At 40.1% G+C, this 21729-nt stretch overlaps 1 protein-coding gene across 3 annotated transcripts in view; it reads right to left on the minus strand.

Moving 5' to 3' along the window:
* Positions 1-21729, minus strand: part of SLC9A9 (solute carrier family 9 member A9) — a 530083-nt gene that overhangs the window by 495869 nt on the left and 12485 nt on the right. For all 3 annotated transcript variants that reach the window (XM_033090158.1, XM_033090162.1, XM_033090169.1), the window contains exon 2: positions 17623-17825. In XM_033090158.1, coding sequence (XP_032946049.1) covers positions 17623-17825 — 203 coding nt within the window. The remainder of the gene's footprint in view (positions 1-17622; positions 17826-21729) is intronic.

The following is a 21729-nucleotide window of genomic DNA, read 5'->3' on the forward strand; positions in this document are numbered from 1 at the left end:
TGTTGTACTGTGTTTGGGATATACTTTTTCCCAATTATTTATGATTTATCTGAAATTCAATATGTGTGTGTGTGTGTGTGTGTGTGTATACACATATATATACACACATATATGTATATACATATATATATATAGACAGAGAGAGAGAATATGAGAATGAAAAAGCCCAAAGTTAGCCTGTATTTTTGGACCTGGTTGACCGAGCAGCCGCTGGCTCCATGTACCCCATCCTGATGTCAATGACTGAGAAAATGAGTTAAAGGACATGTCCTCTGGATTTTATAATTAGGAAGTGGTTGTTGATCCTTCTCAATTGATTTCAACCAAGAAGTGGGTCCTGAGGGTTAAGGAGTGTGAAAGCAGGGGGCTCTGGGCCCCTTGATTGGGAGGCTGAGTAGCAGGCTCTGTCAGGATCTGGATAAATGGCTCTTGGATGAAATGAAGCAATAAAGGAAAGAAAGGGGAAACACGAGGCCAAAGGCCACAGAAAAGGAGGCAGGAAAGCAAATGAGGACATAGAATGGTGAGGATATACATTTAGGGAGGTAAGGAAGTGATATGAGCAGCAAAAAGATAACGAATTAATGTTTTTTATAAAGGGGGAGATATCCTATTCTCAACATTCAAATCTGTGGAATGGCCACATGAAGAGATGGTTTTTCATGGGAAAAAGCATTCTTCTATTTCTCCAGATGTTTCCTACAGAGCCCTTGCTGCCAGTCACACAGACTGTCGGAGGGAGAAGATGCTTTGGAGGTCACCCATCCATGGCTTTACAAACTGATCTCTGCCAATCCCCAGGCTCTGATAAGAAGTGGGGACAACCAACCCCACTGGCACCCACCCTGGCTTCGCCCTCTAGTTTCTGCCCAAGGAGTTTTGATTTCACCTATTTCACATACTATGCAGGGTTTTCAGATTTTCTTTGAAGTGAAGGGTTCTTGTGCTAAAAACTGATTGTAACCCTAACCTAAGACTGTCCCCTAGAAATTTCAAGGAACATGAAAAGGTCACCAGGGCACTCAGAGGCACCACTGAACTTATAAATCCTAAACCAGAACTGTTTCTCTTTTACTATAGTTATGTTCTTAATTTTGTTTCCAACAAGTTTTAAATGATGTATCACAGTTGAAGACCCTCTTTCTACTCCTTGGCAGAAATAAGTGATACCCTGAAGTTAGAAAGCGCTCTTGCTATCCACGGCTATATTCTTGTACTTCATATATATGCACCCATAAGCAATAATTAGTATTATTTGTGTCTTTTGAAATTTTACAGAAATTTACCAATATTCTTTTTTATCCTTTTTTATTTTTACATTCAACATTGTTTTTAAGATTTATCTACATTAACACATGCGGATCTTGTCCATGCAGTTACACTGCTGTATAGCTTTCTATGAGATGAATGTATCATTATTGTTTTTCCCCCCTTTTTAACAAGAGAAATAGGGCAGTTGGGTTATTTTCTTTGTTATGCTATTATTAAAATAATGCAAAGGATATTCTCGTGCTGAAGTTTTTGCATATTTGTGAAAGTTTCTCTAGAAGTAGAAAATACATAAAGTAGAACTGCTGGATGGTAAGATGTACGAATCTTCAACTTTAGTCGCTGTTGCCAAATTACTTTAAAGTGGCTGCACCAACCTACACTCTCACAGGAGAGGGAGTAGAAGAGCAGTTCCCCACATTCTAGCCAACACTTAATATTGACAAATTTCTAATGTTTGCCAGTCAGATAAGTATGAACTGATATCATATTATGGTTTACTTTGCATGTCCCATTACTAATGAAATGAGCATATTTTCCTTGTTTATTGGCCTTTTGCGATATTTCTTTAGTGAATTTTTGTACGATGTCTTATCTGGTGTAACTGTTTCTCATTTCTCATTGATTAGGTCTTCATAAGATCTGCTTACTATTCTGTTTTGGTTACTTACATTTCAAGTATATTCTTCTATTCTCTCACCTCTTTAAACTTTTAACTGTCTTAACTTTGTTAATAGTGTCCTTTTCATGAAAAAGCGTTTTATTTCAATATAGTAAAATTTATTCTATTTTTACCTTATGATTTCAGCTTTTGGTAACTTTTAAAAAAAATCTTTCCCTATCCTGATGTCATAAATATATATTCTCCAAAAGGTTTATAATTGGCTGTTTATAGTTAAGTCTTTAATCCATCCCAAGTTTATTTGTTAGATGATGTGAAATGGAAATATAATTATTTTTTTCTTCCATACGGACAGCAAATTGTCCCAGGAATACCCATAGGTATTTGGTAGTTTATCCTTTTCCCACTGATTTTGGTTAGCTCTTCTGTCACTGTCCAGTGTATTTTCAAAGATTCATAAAACATTTAGTTTAATAAATATTTGATATCTGTTACCCAATAGCTAGCATAGTTAATAATTCAAAATATAGGAAAAGCTTTATACAAGTAGGTATTCACTAAAACATTATACTAGTGGAAATTAGGAACAATTAAAAAATCAAGTATGTTTACACCCATTGCCTTGCATTTTTTAAAGCCTGAAGAAAGGTTTAGGGTATGATAACAAATTAATAAAACAAGTTACAAAGTTTTTGAGACCACCTGATTTAAAGTACATAGAAAAAAAATGAATGTAGAAAGACTGGATAGAAATTTAACAAAATTTACAGTGGTTACATAATGTTGTGGGGTTATTTGAATTCTTCCTTCAGAAAAAAACAAAACATAAACTTTCTTGTCCTTCTCAAATGAACATTTTATAAAGTGACCATTTAGGTCGTTATACCACAAATGCAATAAAATCACCAATAAAACCACAGATATCTTTTAAGTGACAAAGAATTACGAACATCTGAAATGGAATGGAACCTTTTAAAAATTAAGGGATAAAAGGAGATAAAGAATATATGATGAAAAATTAAGAATTGAAGCCCCCGATTGTTATGACTTTTCAGTTTGATAAAATATCTGAAAGGGCCTGGTACAGAATCAGTCATGTGAGCAATAAATGTTTGTTAAATGGTTAACCCATGCCATGTCCAAATTTACTGTTATTTTCATTGTTTTAAAAAATTACTGGAAGGCTGACAATAGTCCTCCCAATTAGAATACTTGGTATTGTGAATGTTAGTGCTTCAAAATAGGGGATCACTGAAATACAGAGGGCGCCAAAAAGTGTATACACATTTTAAGAAAGGAAAAAACTATATTAAAATTGGAATACTCAATATATACCGGTAACAAAAGATGAATACAAGTCATGTGTATTCATTTTTTTGGCACCCCCAGTATATACATTTTACACTGAAGTTTGTAGAAACAGAACTAAACTACAGAGAAACAGTAAAAGGAGAACAATGTAGAGAAAATTTAATAATCATAACTTATCACTGAGAAATTTGAGAATATTATACCACAAAACTATGATTACTTTTCAAGTAATTAAAATTCCAGAAGTTAGAAATACACTACTGTGAATATTATACTTGCAAAAGTGACAGATACAATCACTGGTAATTCATTGGAGGTCGAGGTAGTATCTATAATTCCAGGAAAAATTAAGTAGGAAATTGAGAACAAAACATTTCTATAATTCTAAATATTTAATTTGGCAGCATTGAGTTGTGAAAATAACACTGAATCTGAATCAGAAGACCTGGTCCTAAGACTAGTTCTGCCACGGATCAATCATGAGCAAGTCATGTCAGCTTTCAAAGCTTCAGTTTTCTACTCGGAGATATGGGGCACTATCTGTTCACCTCCTGGGATAATGGTGAGACGGAAAGGGATAAATACATAGGGAAAAATTTTGTAAATAACAAACTACCTTGGAAAAGGGAATGCAGAGTCATAATTTAGTCAGGGCTGAAGTTCCCGGTCTGTCCTCCTCACCTATGGACTGGTACAGTTACCACGTGCCAATTCATCATAATATTAATTAAGAATCAAAATAACAACTGACATTCCCATAAGGCTGTTACAGTTTTAAAAGTGCCTTCAGACATCGTCTTTCAGTTTTTTCTTCACAACATCCTTTGAAGTATTATGAATACCCCATTTTTACAGAGCTAGAACCAAAGCTCAGGGTGTTAAGTGATTTGCCCGAAGTCACGTACCTTGTAAGTAGTAAGATTCAGCCTCAAATCCTGGTTTCTAATTGTGAGCCCACTGCTTTGTTGATAACAATAATGATAGAACTAACAGTTAATATATTTTGAACACTTACTATGAGCCAGAAACTATTCCAAGTGCTTTACATGTATTTTCTCATTTGCAACTCACAATGGCCCTACAAGGTCGTTAGGAATACTTGGTTTTACAAGTAGGGACATTGAAACATAGGGGGTTAATGATCTCACCCAACACCACACAGCTGGTAGGTAGGATTTGATCCAAGTACCATGGTTCCAGGGACTGCCCTCTTAACTACAATAGTCCACCTGCCATCCACCTGTGGGTTCAGGTCAGCCCCTTCACTGCTAGATGTGTCCTCATTAGCTGCAAATACATAAAGGCCACCTACGGTTTCCAGCTTGTAGCCACAGCACCTAGTCACCGACGGCCAGGAAGTCTCCCGTTTCTGCATAAGATTCTTGATGCACAAACTCACCTTTGTTACTTTTGTGACTCTTTGAAAGGTAACCACACATCCTGATTTAACCAGGACAGTTTCAAGTAATGCCTGTTGTCCTGCCCTAATTATTCATTGTGGCCATCTTTACTCTCTAGAATCCCAGTTTGAAGGACAAATCAACAAATCATATGGTTTCCTACTTCTGAGCCTAGACACCCGGACTTCTGGCCTTTTAATTGACTACGTATAACTTGGTTTGGCGGCTGGTCCCTTGTGGGTCTGCCATTCATTGCATAAGTCACCTACCTCCTCCCACTAGCCATGGCGTTGACATGCCAGTAGGATTCTAGTCTAAGATTAATTCAATATCAGCAGGGCAAGGGAAAATAACAGGTAGGTGTGAGAAGGGCATGGTCCCCCATCTCACAAAGAGCATTTATACCTCAGCACCCAGGGAAGAATTGGAAAAGGAAAGATATCCAACACAACTGAACACCTGTGCATCAAGAGGGAATTACCCCCAATTTGGAATTGATCTTAATCTCAGCCAATCTCTAGCTAAAAGACAAAAGAAACTGCTTTCTAACCCTCCGAATATATAGAAGCATTACAGTCCCACAGTTTCTTTATTGCCTTACAATTTGTCTGAGTTTGCATTATCTTTTGGGGCCTTAGCTTTGAAGGGCCCTGCAGCTTCCCCATCACAGTCCTCGCCAGGGAGCAGCTGGCCTGGGGAAATCGGACAGGGAAGAGCTGAGTCAGCAAGGACACAGTCACTGCAGGCATGCTTGAGGGGGTTGGAGTGAAGGGGAGGTGCTGAAATCAGCAAAAAGTCAATGCTAAACAGCCTGATTTAAAATTAAAATGGTGTGTTTTGTAAGTGGTGCATGTACCTTAAAATGGTGCTTTAAAAAATGCCACCAAACTTCCTTTATCATACCCATCTCAAACTGCTTCCCAAGGGGGAAATCCGTACCTGTCAAGGAAGCAGGGTCATAGTCACAGCACACCTAACACCGACCATAATTTTTTCTCATGTATTTTGAAAAGCACCCCTGTAAAGTGGGTATCACTAATCCCTGTTTTACAGATAAAGAAAAATAAGATAAGTTAACTTGTCTGATGTCTCAATGTTAGAAGTGGCAGAGATAGGATTCAGCCATAGATTTAATTGCAAAACTACAATGGACTGAATATTTGGGCTGCCTCCAAATTCATGTTCAAGTCCAAGCCCCAAGGTGTTGGTATTAGAAGGTGAGGCTTTTAGGAACTGACTAGGTCATGGGGGAGAGCCCTCCTGAAGGCGATTAGCGCCCTAATAAAAAACCTCCCCCGGCCCTGCCAGAGAGATCTCTCATTCTTTCCACCATGTAAGGACACAGTGGGAAGATAGCCGTGTACAGTTGAACCAGGAAGCTTGCTCTCACCAGACCCTAAACTGCTGGTTCCTTGATCTTGGACATTCCAGCCTCTAGAACTGTAAGAAGTAAACGGTTCTTGTTTGTCACTCAGGCTATGGTGTTTCTGTTATCGCTGCTTGAACAAAGTAAAACAGAAATCTTATATACTTCCCTACATCACCTTAGAGGCAGTCAGAAGTTAAGCTAAAGATATGAAGCTCTAACAGCAGAATTTTAAGACAATTACCATGTGGAAAAGGACTTTGTGGTGAGGTGAAAATGAGGTGTTTGCATATTTCCAATTCTCTTAAAAATGCAATTATATGGACATATAGTCAGTGGTGCTAGTAATCTACCTCTTTGGAGGAAAAAAAAAAATGCCCACAAGCTCTGATTTGTAGCACTTGACAATTTCTGCAGTGTAAATAATTCTACCATGGCCCACTTCAAGCTGCCAACGGTTTAACAACTGGCTTGCAGAACTCCTGGATATTTGATAATCAGCGCTTGAGAGCTGGGACAAGCCCGTTCCAGTACGCCACAGTGTCATTTGACACCAATTATGTGTTAACTCATCATTTGGGTACTATGCTTGGCCACATAACCTATATACATGTTTCCAGCCCATGGAAGGTATAGGAAAACAGAATATTCACTTAGTTGAATTAAAAGGACAACCAAGATGGTGCACTAGGTAAAGCCTGTGTTCACCTTCTCTCACAATCACATCAAAATTATTACTAATCTACAAAACAGCCATCATTGAGAATCACCTAAAATCAAGCTGAACTGAAGCCTTTCAACTGAGGACGCGCAGAAGAAGCCACCTCCAGACTGGCAGGAAGGTCAGAGATGCGGAACCGGCTGGGCCCACACCCGTGTGTGACCATTAAAGATCGAGAGGGCTATTTCGGCTGTGGGGGTCCCTCCCCATCCCAGAGAAGAGCTAGAGACACTAGCCCCACCCAGCCCGGGGTTCCAGTGCTGGGGAGAGAAGTCCCCATAATTTCTGGTTGTGAAGACCAGCAGAGATTGTGACTCAGTGAGACAGAGTGCAGCTGCACTCACAGGTGCTCCTTTTAAAGGGACTTACCCACAACGGAATCACACCCACACCTTTCTTTGTTTTATTTGAAGATGGAATTTAAGGCTGAATTCTAAGCCACTTTTTGGGATTATTCAGTCCCTAGATTTCTCTCATGTGTATACGAAAAGAACATGTCAATAAACTTCTGTTCATTTTCCTCTTGTCAACCTTTCATTACAGGGGTCCTAGTCTAGAACCTACACAGGTAGGAAAAAAGGTTTTTCCTCCCCTGCAAGGGTCAGATTGTTGAATACTGAGCCTTGAATGACGAAGGCCTTGTCGCCCCGGCTGCTAGGAGTGCTGTTAGCCCCTTCAGGGACTGCCAATACTGCAAAGAAGCACCTCATCCAAGGTCACCCCCTTTCCAGAATAGCCCACGCTCATAGACAGAATGACTGGTTATTTTAGACGTCAAGCAATCTCAGTACAACTGCGATGACTCTGAAGAGCCTTCTGATTCCAGAGCTCCCCAAGCAGTAAGTTAACCTGCATCACAGCCTAACTTTGCCCTTACCCTACTCAGGCTTCATCACTCATCCATTCATAAGGTGCTGATCTCATGGGCACTCATCCATCCTGCCTGCTACACTCCAACTCCGAGTCCACTTATCTGGGAACTCATCATGCAACAGTCAAAAAGAAAGGTGAAGAGAACGTACAAATGCGAGATGTTCTTGCTGCACACACTCCTACATGAGGCAGAAATCCATGAATCCGACAGTATCCAGCTAGTCTTACATCAGAAATGGATCTGGGAGAAGCATCTGGGGGACCCCTTACCCAACACGGGCTTAAATGGCAACAGGAGACAAGCCAGGTAAACTGCACTGCTCCCTGATGGCTCCCACCCTTCTGATGCGTCCACCCCTCCTGTGCAGGCCAAGGTGCATCCCACCCTCAGGCTGAATCAGCTGTGAATGAGGAGTTTCTTCCTGACCTTAGGGAAAAGCCGGGAAATGCAGTCAGATGAAACCTTGTATAACTACTCATTGGAGACCAGCGATGATAAATGTGCTCTCTTGCCACCATTTAATGTTTTAGAAGGAACAAAGCAAAGGGGAAAAGAGCTGAAAGATCCATTCTGTTTCATCTACTCAGATTAAAGAGTCTGATGGGAAATGTCTCTTCCTCCCTCCCCCTGGAGCTGGACAAATGGGTGGTCAGATGGATGAAGTCCTGGTCTCTACATATGGCCCAGAAGCACTATCATGTTCTCAGTGACCTATGATGATCCAAGATTAGGCTATGGTCGGGAGGCAGGAGCGATTGGGACGTGGGTGGGGGCATTCCAGTTCTTTCTGCCTATGGTGGTCTGGGACATTTTCCAGGGCTTGATGCCAGGAATCTGAGAAGCCATTCCCTTTACTCCCATAGCCACTCTCCTCTTATCAAGTTCTGTCATGTCAGAAAGAGTACCAACGCCAGCGTTCAACCTACATATATACTTTCACGTGACTCTTCCTTTTCCAACCAAGCGTGAATATGAGAAACATCAGCACACTCTGGGCTCAAATCACATGTCACTCTGAGAGACCACTGTCACCAACAGCCCTTACATTACTTTGAGTAGCTAGGTATTCTGTTGAGAAATAAAATTAAAGGACTGGTTGGAATTCAATCCCTGACCCAAATGAATGTTCCAGTGGTGGGTTTCCAAGAACACGAGTCCTGAGTGATGATGTGTGAAGAAGGAAAGAACAGTCCTCTGTCCACTGGTCAGAAGTTTCTGGGTGCTGTGTCCATAGCACTGTCGAGATGGAATCTAGGTGGCAGGGGCTTATCCCAAACTCTCCCAGAATTATCTGGTGAAGGAACGCTGTCCAGGGCAATTCTTCATCCTGCAGTTTGGGGTGTTCCAAGTTATATGCAAAGAGAAGGCAAAGAACAACTCCGTGGTGTCTGTCCTGTGCCTTCTGAAGGCCACCCTGCCGATAGCCAGGGGGCTCCACAGAGCCCGCCAGCCTGTGGAGCACAGTGTTCCTGCTCTTTCTGCATCTTCTGCACTTTCACTCCCCATTCCAAGTTGTTGTCTCTCTCCCTCTTCCCCACCCTTCTCGACTGCAACCAATACAATTTTTCCACAATTTTTTGTATAGACAAAAATGAACTTGAATATTGAAAAATATAGCAAAGAGCTAACAAGGAAAAAAATGACCTCCAGAAAGCAAAGACATCTAATGTTACTTAGTTTTCCCCTCTGCTTTGAAATTCTCTTCTGGTAGATCTCTGTGCGGCTCATTCTCCACTTCAGTCAGACCTTGGCTCCCCTTGTACCTTTTTCAGGGAGGCCTGCCTTGCAGGACATATCTAATACGTTTATCTATTCTCTCATTTTGCTACCTTTTCCTCATGGCACATATCTCCACCTGACACTGGATTATAAATGCTTGTGCCGGACTCTCCCTTGTCTATCTCTCCCGTAGAAGCTAAGCTCCATGAGAGCAAGGACTTTGTTTTGTTCACTGGTGTACTGCCAGCACTTAGAACAAGTGCCTAAAATATGACGAACGCCCAATAAAAAACATTTGCTGAATGACTACATGAATGAAGAAAATCCATTTTGTTCAATGACTAAATTAAAACCAAATGGAACTAATCATCAGGGAAATCCAAATCAAACCACAATGAGACATCACCTCACACCTGTCTGGGTGGCTCATATTGAAAAGACAAGAAATAACAAGCGTTGACAAAGATGTGAAGAAAAATAAGCGTTTGTGCACTGCTGGTGGGAATGTAAATTGATGCAGCCATTATGGGAAATAGTATGGAAGTTCCTGTAAAAATTAAAAACAAGACTATCTTATGACCCAGCAATTCCACTTCTGAGTATGTATCCAAAGGAATTGAAATTAGGATCTCAAAGATATATCTGCACCCCCATGTTCATGATAGCATTATTTACAATAGCCAAAATATGAAAATAACCTAAGTGTCCATCAATGGATAAAGAGATAAATGGATAAATAAATGGGTAAAGAAATCCAAAGATACACAATGGAATATTATTCAGCTGAAAAAAAGAAATTCTGCCATTTGCAACAGTATGGATGGACCTTGAGGACATTATGCTAAGTAAAATAAGATAGAGAAAGACAAATACTATATGATCTCATTTATTTTGAATCTGAAATAAACGCATGGTAACATAATAGATTGGTGGTTGACAGAGGTGAGAGGTGAGGGGTGGGGGAAAATGGATGAATGAAAGTCAAAAGATACAAACTTCCAGTTATAAGGTAAATAAGTCCTGGGGATGTATGTACAGCATGGTGATGACAGTTAACAATACTGTATTGTATATTTTAAAGTTGCTAAGAGAATAGATCTTAAAAGTTCTCATCACAAGAAAAAAGTTTGTAACTATGTGAAGTGATGAATGTTAACTAAACTTACTGTAGTCATCATTTCATGATATATACATACATTGAATCATTATGTTGTACACCTTAAATTAATACACTCTTATCTGTCAATTATATCTCAATAAAACTGGGGGGAAAATACCTTTATAACAAAAGAAAGGCAGAGGGATACTTAGAGTCTTGAGACATTCTGAGATCATTTGTCAAACCAACTTTCTATAAAGAAAGTTGAACATAGGTGGAAGAAAACAACTAAAACACATTTAAGACATGTTAAGTTTCTCTATTAACAACAGATCTCTTCACTAAGCTTTAGAACGGAAGTGGCTAAGTCTATCCCAATAGGCTCACCCCACTCACTGCCGAACTTGAGATTCCCCAGGACCATCTCAGTGGTAAGAGCCAAGACTTGTCATGATAGAGAAACATAAATCACAAATCCCTATTCTCTGTAGAGGGGAGGAATAATTAATGGTATCCAACAAATGTTTCTCCAAATCCCAAGTGCTGCTTTTTCATGATGCTTGCTTCTCTCAGTGTGCCTAGAACAGTTTTAGAGGAAATGTCTTTCCTGTCTTTTCTTTATCCTCCCCAAAAGGATCCCAGTGTTAACTGTACACATTTATCTTATGGTCCAATGACTCCTGGTCAAACTGTTCCTGTTACCAGAAGAGCTTTGCCCTTTGGCCTCTGCAACCAGAATAGTCATGCAAAGGGAGAAACTGGAAAAAAACAAACTTAGTTTACAAATAAATATATGAGAATTAAGACCCTGGACCACAAAAAGTCAAGATATCATTAAAAAAAGTTGGACAGTGAGAAAAAAATTAAGACACTGATGTTTTGATGCTGCAAAAACAAAATTATTTTTAAAAGTCATATGATTACTATTGACTGAAGACTTCCTTAAGATATCTCTAAAATATACAATATTGTCAACAAAATTGATAATAGTTTCTGTGTGACATATTTGCAGACTGGTGATTCTCTTTATTGAAACAATAGCCAGGACAGATTACTCAGCAGTGTAACTTACTCCAAAATAACTTCCCTTACCAAGTGCTAGTGTCACTTGTCACACAGGAAGTGAAGCAAAAATTTCACTGGGTAGTTTCCTTTGACTTTTTACATTACAGTCAACTGATTTATGAGTGACAGGAAGTATAAATTTAACTGTGCTGACAACTTTTTGAAAATTTACTGTGTCTGCAAAGACCTTTCTAGGCAAATGAACTGCTGACCCTTCCAATTCAATGTGGCACAAACATAATTGGTTAAGTCAATGATAAGTAAATTAACGATGAGACAGATTCATTCATTCATCAGTTTTAAACCATACTTGTGATTTTCCCCTCCAAACCAGCTTCTTTCCCTAACTTCTAACTTCCCCATGTCTGCCCCACCACCTTCTGTGAACCCGCAAGACCATGGTAGCAGAGTAAGCTGTTCTGTCTTTCTCCTTGGCCCAACTGGACCAAACTCTACAGCACCTTCCTTCCTTGCTTCTATTCCATCTGCCCCTTGGTTACCAGCCAAGCGCAGGCCTCATCTGTCTCCCTACTGTCACTCTCTACCATGTACACGGCAGCCTGCATATCCCTTTGCTTTTGTCACCATTACTCTTCCACTGACTACAGACAGGGTGGGCACTGCTTAACCTGGCATTCAAGGGCTTCCATAACTAAGCCCTGCCCTTATCTCTAGCCTTATGTTTCACTGGTCTTCCATACTTCAACCAATTAAAAATGCTTTTCTTTCTCGCAATATTCTCCATCCTATTTACCACCTCCATATCTTACTTTTCCCTGTACTTACAATGTCTCTCCCACCTCCATACACCACATACACCACCACCACCAGAGCCAAACAACTATCCTTCCTTGAAACATTTCCTCTCACCCTAACAAGATAATTCTGACTGCCTGCGGTACTTGACACACTCTTTTGATACCTGCCTTGTGGTATATTAATTCCTTTATTCAAATGCTGAGTTTCCCCCTGACTTACTAATAAATTCCTTGAGACCATTCCTTATTTCAGAAATAAAACTGATAGGGACTCATTCAGTTCATTTGTGTTGAAAGAATGAATGAATGATGGAGAAAGTTCTTTGATCACTTTCATTTCAAAAGCAAGATTTAAACTTCCTATTGATATGAAATTCAGAAATGCTTAGTGGACATTTCGGTATACTTAAATATCACAGTATAAATTAATGTTTGTAAAGCCATTATGTAATAAAATATAGGTCCGATTCAGTTAAAACTAGGTAAGAATATCTTGCATCCACAGAACAATTTGAAAAATGGTGTTGGAAACACTGACTGGATAAATACAAATCAACACGATCTAGTTTTCTTCTCTCAGAAGGTTTTGAAATCATCAGCTGCTCATAATGTATAGAAAAGTACTGTTTTCACCCATCTTTAAGTGAAAATATATTTTTTCTTTTCTGTATTTTTACCTGAATTGAGCATGAACACAACAAGCTGGGCATATATTTCCTGAAATTTTAGTATATTTACATGTGACATAAAAGCACAATATACTGCTGCTTATATAAATACTAACAGCTCTCATATTTTCCAGTTCTATACTTTCTTTTTGGTTTAAAACTGTAGACTCGGGGAGCCATCAAGCCTGACGCTGTTTCAGAGCACATCAATACCTAACCATCCCAGAAATACACGCGCTCTTACAAATCTTCCAAGAGGCAATTACAGAGCACAATAATTCATTCCAGCCTTTCCAACTCTGAAGTCAGGAATTTCATCCAAGTCTCTAAACTACAGTCTTCTAAATAATGGTAAAACTCATTTCTTTATCCTGTAACTTTAGAAACAAAGGCCAAACACTCTCTTTAATCTGTGCCACAAAGAAGAAGACTCAGTGAGGCTACACCAGTGGCTTCTGTGATTCCACTGTGCGGGGCCTCTTTCTGTGCTCTGACCATCCTCCTCTCTTTGTAGCTCTGGTCCGCATCTCTTTCTACCCATCTCACGGTGAGATTTCCCAGGCCTCAGCCCGAGGCACCCTGCCCCTCTTTGTCCACGAGGCCACTTGGGAATGCAGTGTGTGGGGTATGACTAACCACTCAGAACTCAGGGTACCATGCAATGGGTACACTGCTGTCACTGACCAGTCGTGGGAACATGGACTCACAGTGTAATTTCTCTAGATATAAATTTACTATCTGCATGTACACAACTAAACTTAGATAATAGTTTCTTCAAGCATTAAGCATCTAAAATAATTCTACCAACTCCCAGATGATAATTCCAAATACTCTAGTTGTATATGCTCTAACAAGCTTCCAGACTCTTTCACTCATTCATCCATTTAGTCACATATTATTTATTAGGCAGCAATTGTGCAATAGGTGCTGTGATAGGCTTTAAGGATATATTGGTCATTAAAAAGGCATGGTCACTGTCTCTGTGAAGGTTACTGCCCAGGGACAATAAACGACACGAGAATAATAATTAATAAGCAAGAAAATAAATACCTACTTTTAGATGGTGTTAAGTACTTTGAAACAAAACAGAGGGAGAGGGAAAAAGAAAGAGGAGAGAGACACTACAGTGTGAGGAAATCGCAGGGAAAGCCCTCTCTAAAGAGATGACATTTTGGGCCAAGATTCCAGAGGTAAGAAGGAGCCTGACATCTGAAAAGCAGGAGTGACACCATTTTAGATGAAAAGAATGACATGTATAGAGGTCCTGACGCAGAAGTGCTTTGTGTGTAAACGGGGCTGGTCAGTCTACAGCAGTGGGGGTGAGGGAAAGAAGCACACAAGCAGCATTTCTCTCCTCACCACAGCCATCTGAACACAACACAGAACTGTAATCACTGGTTCCCACACTTGTCTTCCCATTAGAATCACCTGGTGACCTTTTCAAAGTTCCAAGGATGGGAACACAGCTTAAATCAGTAAAATCACAAACTCCAGGGGCAGAACACAAGCATCGGGATTTTTTGAAGCTTTGAGTGACTCTAAACTGCAGACATGTTTGGGAACCACTGGCTTAAATCGATTTTCGTGCTTAGGTTCTTGTTTACTCATCTATGAAATGATTGGGCTCAACTTAAAGAAGGCAGGTTTCTTTCTTGCTCTAAATTAGATGATCACTATATGCAGATCCAGGGTCATTTTCACCCATCCTTATCCTCAAATCTTTCCCGCTCTTACCTCTCTCCTGGGACTCTCATATTCTCTCTGCCAGGTCTAAAACCTACGAATCTTAGATTGTTTTCTTCACACTGTTCGTATACCAAGCAAATTTGGTTGATCCAGAGTCTGAGGAACCTTCTTCCCTTCTCACCCAGGTAACCACACCTCCCAGCCTCGCCCTCCAATCCAGCCTGCCCAGTGACCTGTCTGAACTCAACTCCTACTCCCGATGCAAGCCATGTCCATCCTCCAAAGCCCTTCTCAAGTGCCCCCTCCTGCAGGAAGCCTCCCTAACCTGGTCAAGTAGCTGTGATAAGTAATCTGTAAAGTTTTCGAGTTTGCATAGTCCACAGGATACAAGTTAGAACTAAATTATAAGTAGGCATATGTTATACATTGGTCTCATCTTCCCAACAGACGTTACATAAATAAAACAACAAATACTCATTTTGTTAATCCCTGGCATATAGTAAACACTCAGATATTGTTTAGCAGCAGCTGTGGCAGCACTGGTGTTAGGCGGTGTGGCAGCTGGCGCTGCCATTGGCAGTGGTCTTAGCCGTGGCCATGGTAGCAGCAGCAGACGCAGTGAAGGAGTGCACTGTACAGGGCCTCATGGCAGCTAGGCACTTTATCCACAGCATCTTGTTCAAACATTAAAGCGATCGTACAAAATGGGTCTGATCTTTCCACTTTACAAATAAGAAAATTGAAGATTAGGAAATTCAAGAAACTTACGAAACATGGATGGCAGATCTGTTTAGTTCCCTATAAGCCTTCCAATGAATGGACCTGTTTCTGGAATCCTTTTGCCTCTGACACAGATTAATTGATTGATTGATAGGAATAGTTGCATGCAGTGGAAAATTCCCTTAAAGAAGACAGACTATGGCTTTTTTATTTTCAAAGACTAACAGAGTCCCCCTACACTGGCACATAAGCAACAGTAAAAAATGTGCACTAATGTATACTCAGATCCTTTCCCCTTCAAGTTATCTAATATGGTAAGTGTACAGGGGACGCCCCTCCCCCACCAACAATGCGGGGAGGGTGTCCTCTGGGTACTGAGTCACCTATTGCTAACCTTGGATGTGTGGAGGAGCAAATGCTAATTGTGACTCAATGAGCCACATAATTTAGAAGTTAATCTATAAAACACTTGAGCCATTCAGGGTCAATTAAACATTTTATATGCAGAACTCATAATCTATCCAATGAAAAAAACCAAGAGGACCCCAGCAACTTAGATACTCTCTTCATCTCTTGCCTTAATTTTTCAAAAGCAAGCACTGGAGTTTGGCTGCTGATAAAGGAATCAATATGTCAATAATACAGAAACAAAATTTCTGATCAGATGTTTGTTGGCAATCCTAACGAAGAACAAAATTGCTATAGTAACCGAGCGTTATCAGCATCTTTGGGAGTCAAGTATTCTTTGCAGAAACAATACTGCTTAGAAATTTAGATAAAGATAAAAAGCAAAGAGGACAATACTTAGTTTATGTCCAGGTATTAAACCAAAGAAAGTTAAAACTGAAGAGCATGTTTTAATTAAAACCCTGTGCTTCCAAGAAGGTCCTTTTTAAAAAATTGTTTATTTCAACATAGATGATTTTCTATTATCCATATGAACAGAAAGAATGACATGGAAGAGATCATCCAAAACAGCAAATCTAGAAGTTACCCTTACTTATTTCAGAAATACGTCATTTAATTTTCTTTTTGTGTGCTTCAATTTACTTTTCTAATTATTTGATGTAGGCAAATATTACAATTAGTTTGACTTTCCTGAGCCCTCACCAAGTGCTAGGAGGAAGTTCATCCAGAAATGTGTTAGTGAAAGATAATGTGGGGGGGGGGAAAGCCACTAAAAATTACTCATCTTGAATGAGGAAAAATGGCAGACCAAATATCTCCCTTCCTGCCCCCAAATCTCTCAAAATGGAAAAAAAATAAAAATGTGTATATTAAAAGAAAACGAAATCCATTTGGGATGAAAGTGATGAAATATACTTCCATAATATCTAAGATGTTCTCAGCTCTGACCCAAACCAAATGGATCTGGAATAAGTCACATGAAGTTCTGGTTCTTAGCATGTACTTGTATTGTTAAACACATATTCACTTATTCCAAAGACTGATCTGTAACACACAAGGCACTACAAAAGGTTAACTTCACCTGTTTTCTGACTCAGAGTCCTGAGAGCAGAAGGAAGTGTTCCTTCTAATACCTGAAAGCAGTTCACAAATTTGCAATAATAAAACCATTTTTGAAAGATGAATCACTTCACAATTTTTCTTTTTTCTACCTATGGATTCTCTAATTAAACTGATGGAGTAAAGGTCGACTGAGCTCGATCTACTGTAAATGTATTTATAAACAGCCAAGTGGCCAGTGTTTTGTGCTGACAGTCAAAAGCCAGTCGTCCTGGATCAAGACATGCACATTGTTTCATCCCACCCCCATGTTCCTTTTGACTTCGGGGAAATTTGAACGGAGTAGCCAGCTGGTGATAGATAGATAGATAGATAGATACATAGATAGATAGATAGATAGATAGATAGACAGACAGATAGATACTTAAAACACACATGTGAAAACTTGAATCAAGTATCATGAAAGGCAGAGTCAGCTGAACTACTACCATGTTTCCCCGAAAATAAGACTGGATCTTATATTAACTTTTGCTCCAAAAGACGTATTAGGCTTATGTTCAGGGATGTCATCCTGAAACATCATGCTAGAGCTTATTTTCCAGTTAGGTCTAATTTTCAGGAAAACACGGTATCTTTTTCCCTAAAGTAACTGTGGCTTGCAAAATAATTATATGAAAAAGTATTCATTTCCAACTTTAAGTAAAAATACGAACAACTGGGCTTACAATAAGAACATATCAAGGTGTTAACCCCCAGTGCAGTGCTGAAAAAGAACATATATATGTGTGTGAATACATTACCGTACACATGGAGGCTAATATATGATGCAATTATTTATATTGGAAAACAAAATACTATGACCAGATAGGATCCTTACCTTTTCTAGGATAGCATTGCCTTGGTGGGGATTGATGTTGTTCTGGCTTATTTCTCTCTTATATTCATATTCATAAACTTGGTCAGTGATATTAATCAGCAGAGTTGATGGACTGAAGGCCAGTTTTCCACAATCATATACAGTTCCACTTTCAATATCAGTTGGTGCCGTAGCATATCGTATGATTAATCCCATTATGAGGCCTAAAATAAAGAATAAACAATTTCACCGGAGGAACACAATCTAAAATTTTCACTATTGGATGCTTTTATGTATGTGATTTGGAACTTGTAGAAGTGTCAGAAAAAAGAATTGAGTCATTGCCTAGTTTAGAAAATTGTTCACTCTTTCATAGACACCAGTTCAATAGATTGCATTTTTTAAATATTTGTGATGAACACTATTGCTTAAATATCCAGCATATTCTCCCCTCTTTTTTCTTCCTAATGGACACGTACATTTTGGAGAGAAGAGCGACCCACCTCTTCTGTCCACCCATGTGCTTTAAGAAAATCTTTTCTCTATGACAGATACTGAATAAGCTAATCAGTTAGGAGATGGAATTCCCCTGGGGAAAGTTTCTGTCCAAAGATCAGCAAATATCTAAGACAGTCCCATCAGACTAAAAGGAAGCATTTATATACCACGTTTGAGGGAGAGGTGTTCTTGTTCTGTCCCTCAGGACATGACCAAGGCAACATGTCTCTCCATCTTTTATTTTTGCTGGCAGGTATATTGTGACCTTGAGGGATCTAGTACAAGGACACAGTCAATATACTAAGAATGGTAGGACTGAGACACGGACAGAACCCAGGTCCTAGATGACATCACTAAGCCACTGGATCAACCTATCCTGAAGCTACCCTAATTATAGACTTTTTGCTATTGACAGAATACATTTCTAATTTTTCAAACAATTTTGAATCAAATTTCAGCTTACCCATAGCCAGATGCATTCTAATGATATAGTCTTCCTTACAGGGAAGAGTGAAACCCAAGTAATAATCATTGACTTTTAAATTTATAAACTCTATTAGATGCTCATGGAATCTAATAACTGTGAACTCTCTTAATATTATTGGTTTATTAACAAAAGCAAAGAAACTTCATAGGCCTACATATTCAATTTAATATTAGGATTAATTTATGTGTTTTAAGATAAATCCACTCTTTTAAGATAAATTCACTCTTTAAAACATCAAATGTTGGAAGTTTTACCACTCTCTGTGAATCCAGTCATCTAATAACCTTTCATTTATTTAATAAAACATTTGTTGGCTGCATATTTTGTACCAAACATTTATAGATTTGAAATAAAAATACAATCCCAGTCCTACAGGAGCTCAAATTTACAAAATAAAGACCAATAAGCAAACAATTATAATACATGACATGTGCTATGACAGCTGATAAGCACTCTGTGTTATGTGAGTACAGAGAGGAGACACGCCAAAGTCCTTTGAATGATGAAGCTGTGGATGAATCTTAAATGGTCACATAAGATTTGTCCAGACAAGCTGAATCAGGGAATGAGCTGGGACCCACGCTGCACATGTGGTTGGTGACACGTGAGTAACAGCAGAGACAGCAAAAAGCTCCCCAGGACTTACGTTTGCCAATGTGTAGAATCGCTTCTGTGAAGTGACTGCTCAGCCAGAGATTGTGTTTCCTGGCTGTCCTGCACCTGGTGGGCTCTCAACAAAGGAATTTAAGGAAAAGTGATACGTGTCACTTCCGGACCATAACATTGAAGAAGCACACGAGCTTTCTCCCTTCTCTTTCTGCATTTACCAGGTGGATGGGGAGGGAACAAAGGAGCCTGCCCCAGGCACCAGGTGGGGAAAGCCATCTACCAAGCAGGGATACCTGCCCTGGACTATTATGTGAATGAAAAGGTAGCTTTTGTTGTACAGTCACTGAAATGTTAGTGTTTCTGTTTTAACAGTCACTAGGATGACCTAACTAATGTAATATATAAATACAGAAAGGCTTAAAAAATCTGGTCGATTTAGGGAGTCAGTAGTGGTGCAAGAAGAGAAGAAATGGAAGGAGACAGATTGAGATCGAGATGAAGATCAGAGAGAGCTCTAGACTGCAGACCATAGGTGAGGGCCAGGTAGCACAGAGGCTCCTCTGCCATGCTAAGAAGTGTTTAGTTTTAACCCAATGGCAATGTGGAACTATTAAAAGATTTTAGGCAAAAAAATAAAACAATCAGATTGTCATATAAGAACTATCACTTGGGCAACTAATTAGAGTGAGAGGTAAGAAGGAAAACAGATTTCTTTCCAGGATATTTTTACCTCATTTATTCTTCAGTGTTTGGCCCACTCCTCCATAATAGTGAGAAATGCTGTATCCTAACCTTTGTTAGCAAGAGGAAACGAGGGGTGGCTTGATCGGCCATAGAACAGTGGGCAGCCTTCCATGTATGGGGCCAAACGACAACATAAAACTAGTCAGGAAAGAGAAAGGGAGACGTATCATCTACACTGCAAGCAGGTTAGGGCGCCTGCGCAGGAACATCTTTTCTTCAGTACTCTTCAACTCTGACGGATTCATATTTCTAACAGTTGTTTGGCAGGTACCATGAATGACACTATGACCTCTGCTCTCTACTCATGTGGGATTTAAAGCACAAGATCCTGTCCTCCTGGGGATTGAACAGAAAGAACCTGTATTAACACCATTCAGTATTCTCAGAGAGCGAGCCACCTATTTTTGCAATGTGCTTTCAATGCCCTAACAAGAAGTAAACATGAAGTATCCACTGTTTTGTTTTTGTTTTTTCTCCCAAACAGGGAAACGAAGTATTTGTCATTATAATGAGTACCTAATGAGTACCTGGGCCCCTGTGGTGAAATTCATACAAGGCCTCAAAACCTAGATGGCCCTGCCTCACCCTCTGCAGCAGCTCTAGTCCCAGCCTTCAAGAAAAGGCGCTCTGGAGTAAACCAAGTAAGCTGCTTGCTGCCAGAGGTGACCTGATGTAATGGCCATGAAAATGCACCGCTCAGACAGATCTCCCACAATGCGGGGTGCAGTTGACCATGGCTTCAGATTCTGTGCCCTGGAGTCCACAACCGTATTCATGCTGAGGTCGGACAAAGACTGAGCAGAGCAGGGGTGCTGACAGGGAGATGGAACCCCTCTGAAGGCCACCAAGGCTCAAGGACACCCAATCAGCCTTGTTTTTTAGAACTGCACCCAGCCTAAACCTTCCCCCACCCAGCCTGCCTTCCTTCCCTCTCTCCACAGGGTCGGGGCTGGACCAAAGTCTGAAGCAGTCCCCACATGCACGCACAGGCTCCTCACCCACTTTATCTCAAAGGAGTTTCCCCCAAGGAATCTTGTGCACAACTAATTTCTTCCCAGCCTCTGCTTCTCAGAGAACCCAAATTAACACACCAGACAAAATGCTCTAACCCTGCTTCTCCCCAACCCCGAGGGCTGAGAGGACACCACTTGCAGCATATAAGGGCTTGTGGGGGAAGTACAGCCTCAGTGTGCTTGTTTAACAAACATACACACCGAATGTGCACCCCCACTGCACTAGCAGCACCTGGAAACTCCTTAATGCCAGAGGCCAGATACCTACCCATAGTGCTTTTGACAGGCACCCTTCCACACCGTGCTTCAGCCATATTCTGACACACATACAAGGATCGGACAACTAAGTTCGCGAACTCATCCTAGAAAAAGTGCTTCTTACTTCATTGCTGAATATCACTAATGTCACCTTCCAAGTACTTCCCTTGGGAAGCTACGCACTGACACCAGCACCTAGTCCACCCTTCAAAACAACTTTGGAACTCTTTTTCTGGAATGGCCATCAGAGCTGTCATCCTATTACCCTTGATGTCCTGAATGTCATCAAAATGTCTTCCTTTCAATATTTCCTTCATCTTCGGGTAAAGAAAGAAGTCATTGGGGGCCAGATCAGGTGAGTAGGGAGAGTGTTCCAATACAGTTGTTTACTGGCTAAGAACTCCCTCACAGACAGTGCCTTGTGAGCTGGTGCATAGTCGTGATGCAAGAGCCATGAATTGCTGGTGAAAAGTTCAGGTCGTCTAACTTTTTCACGCAGCCTTTTCAGCACTTCCAAAT

Source organism: Rhinolophus ferrumequinum, chromosome 2, assembly GCF_004115265.2.
Source record: "Rhinolophus ferrumequinum isolate MPI-CBG mRhiFer1 chromosome 2, mRhiFer1_v1.p, whole genome shotgun sequence".
In the NCBI taxonomy this organism is placed as follows: domain Eukaryota; kingdom Metazoa; phylum Chordata; class Mammalia; order Chiroptera; family Rhinolophidae; genus Rhinolophus; species Rhinolophus ferrumequinum.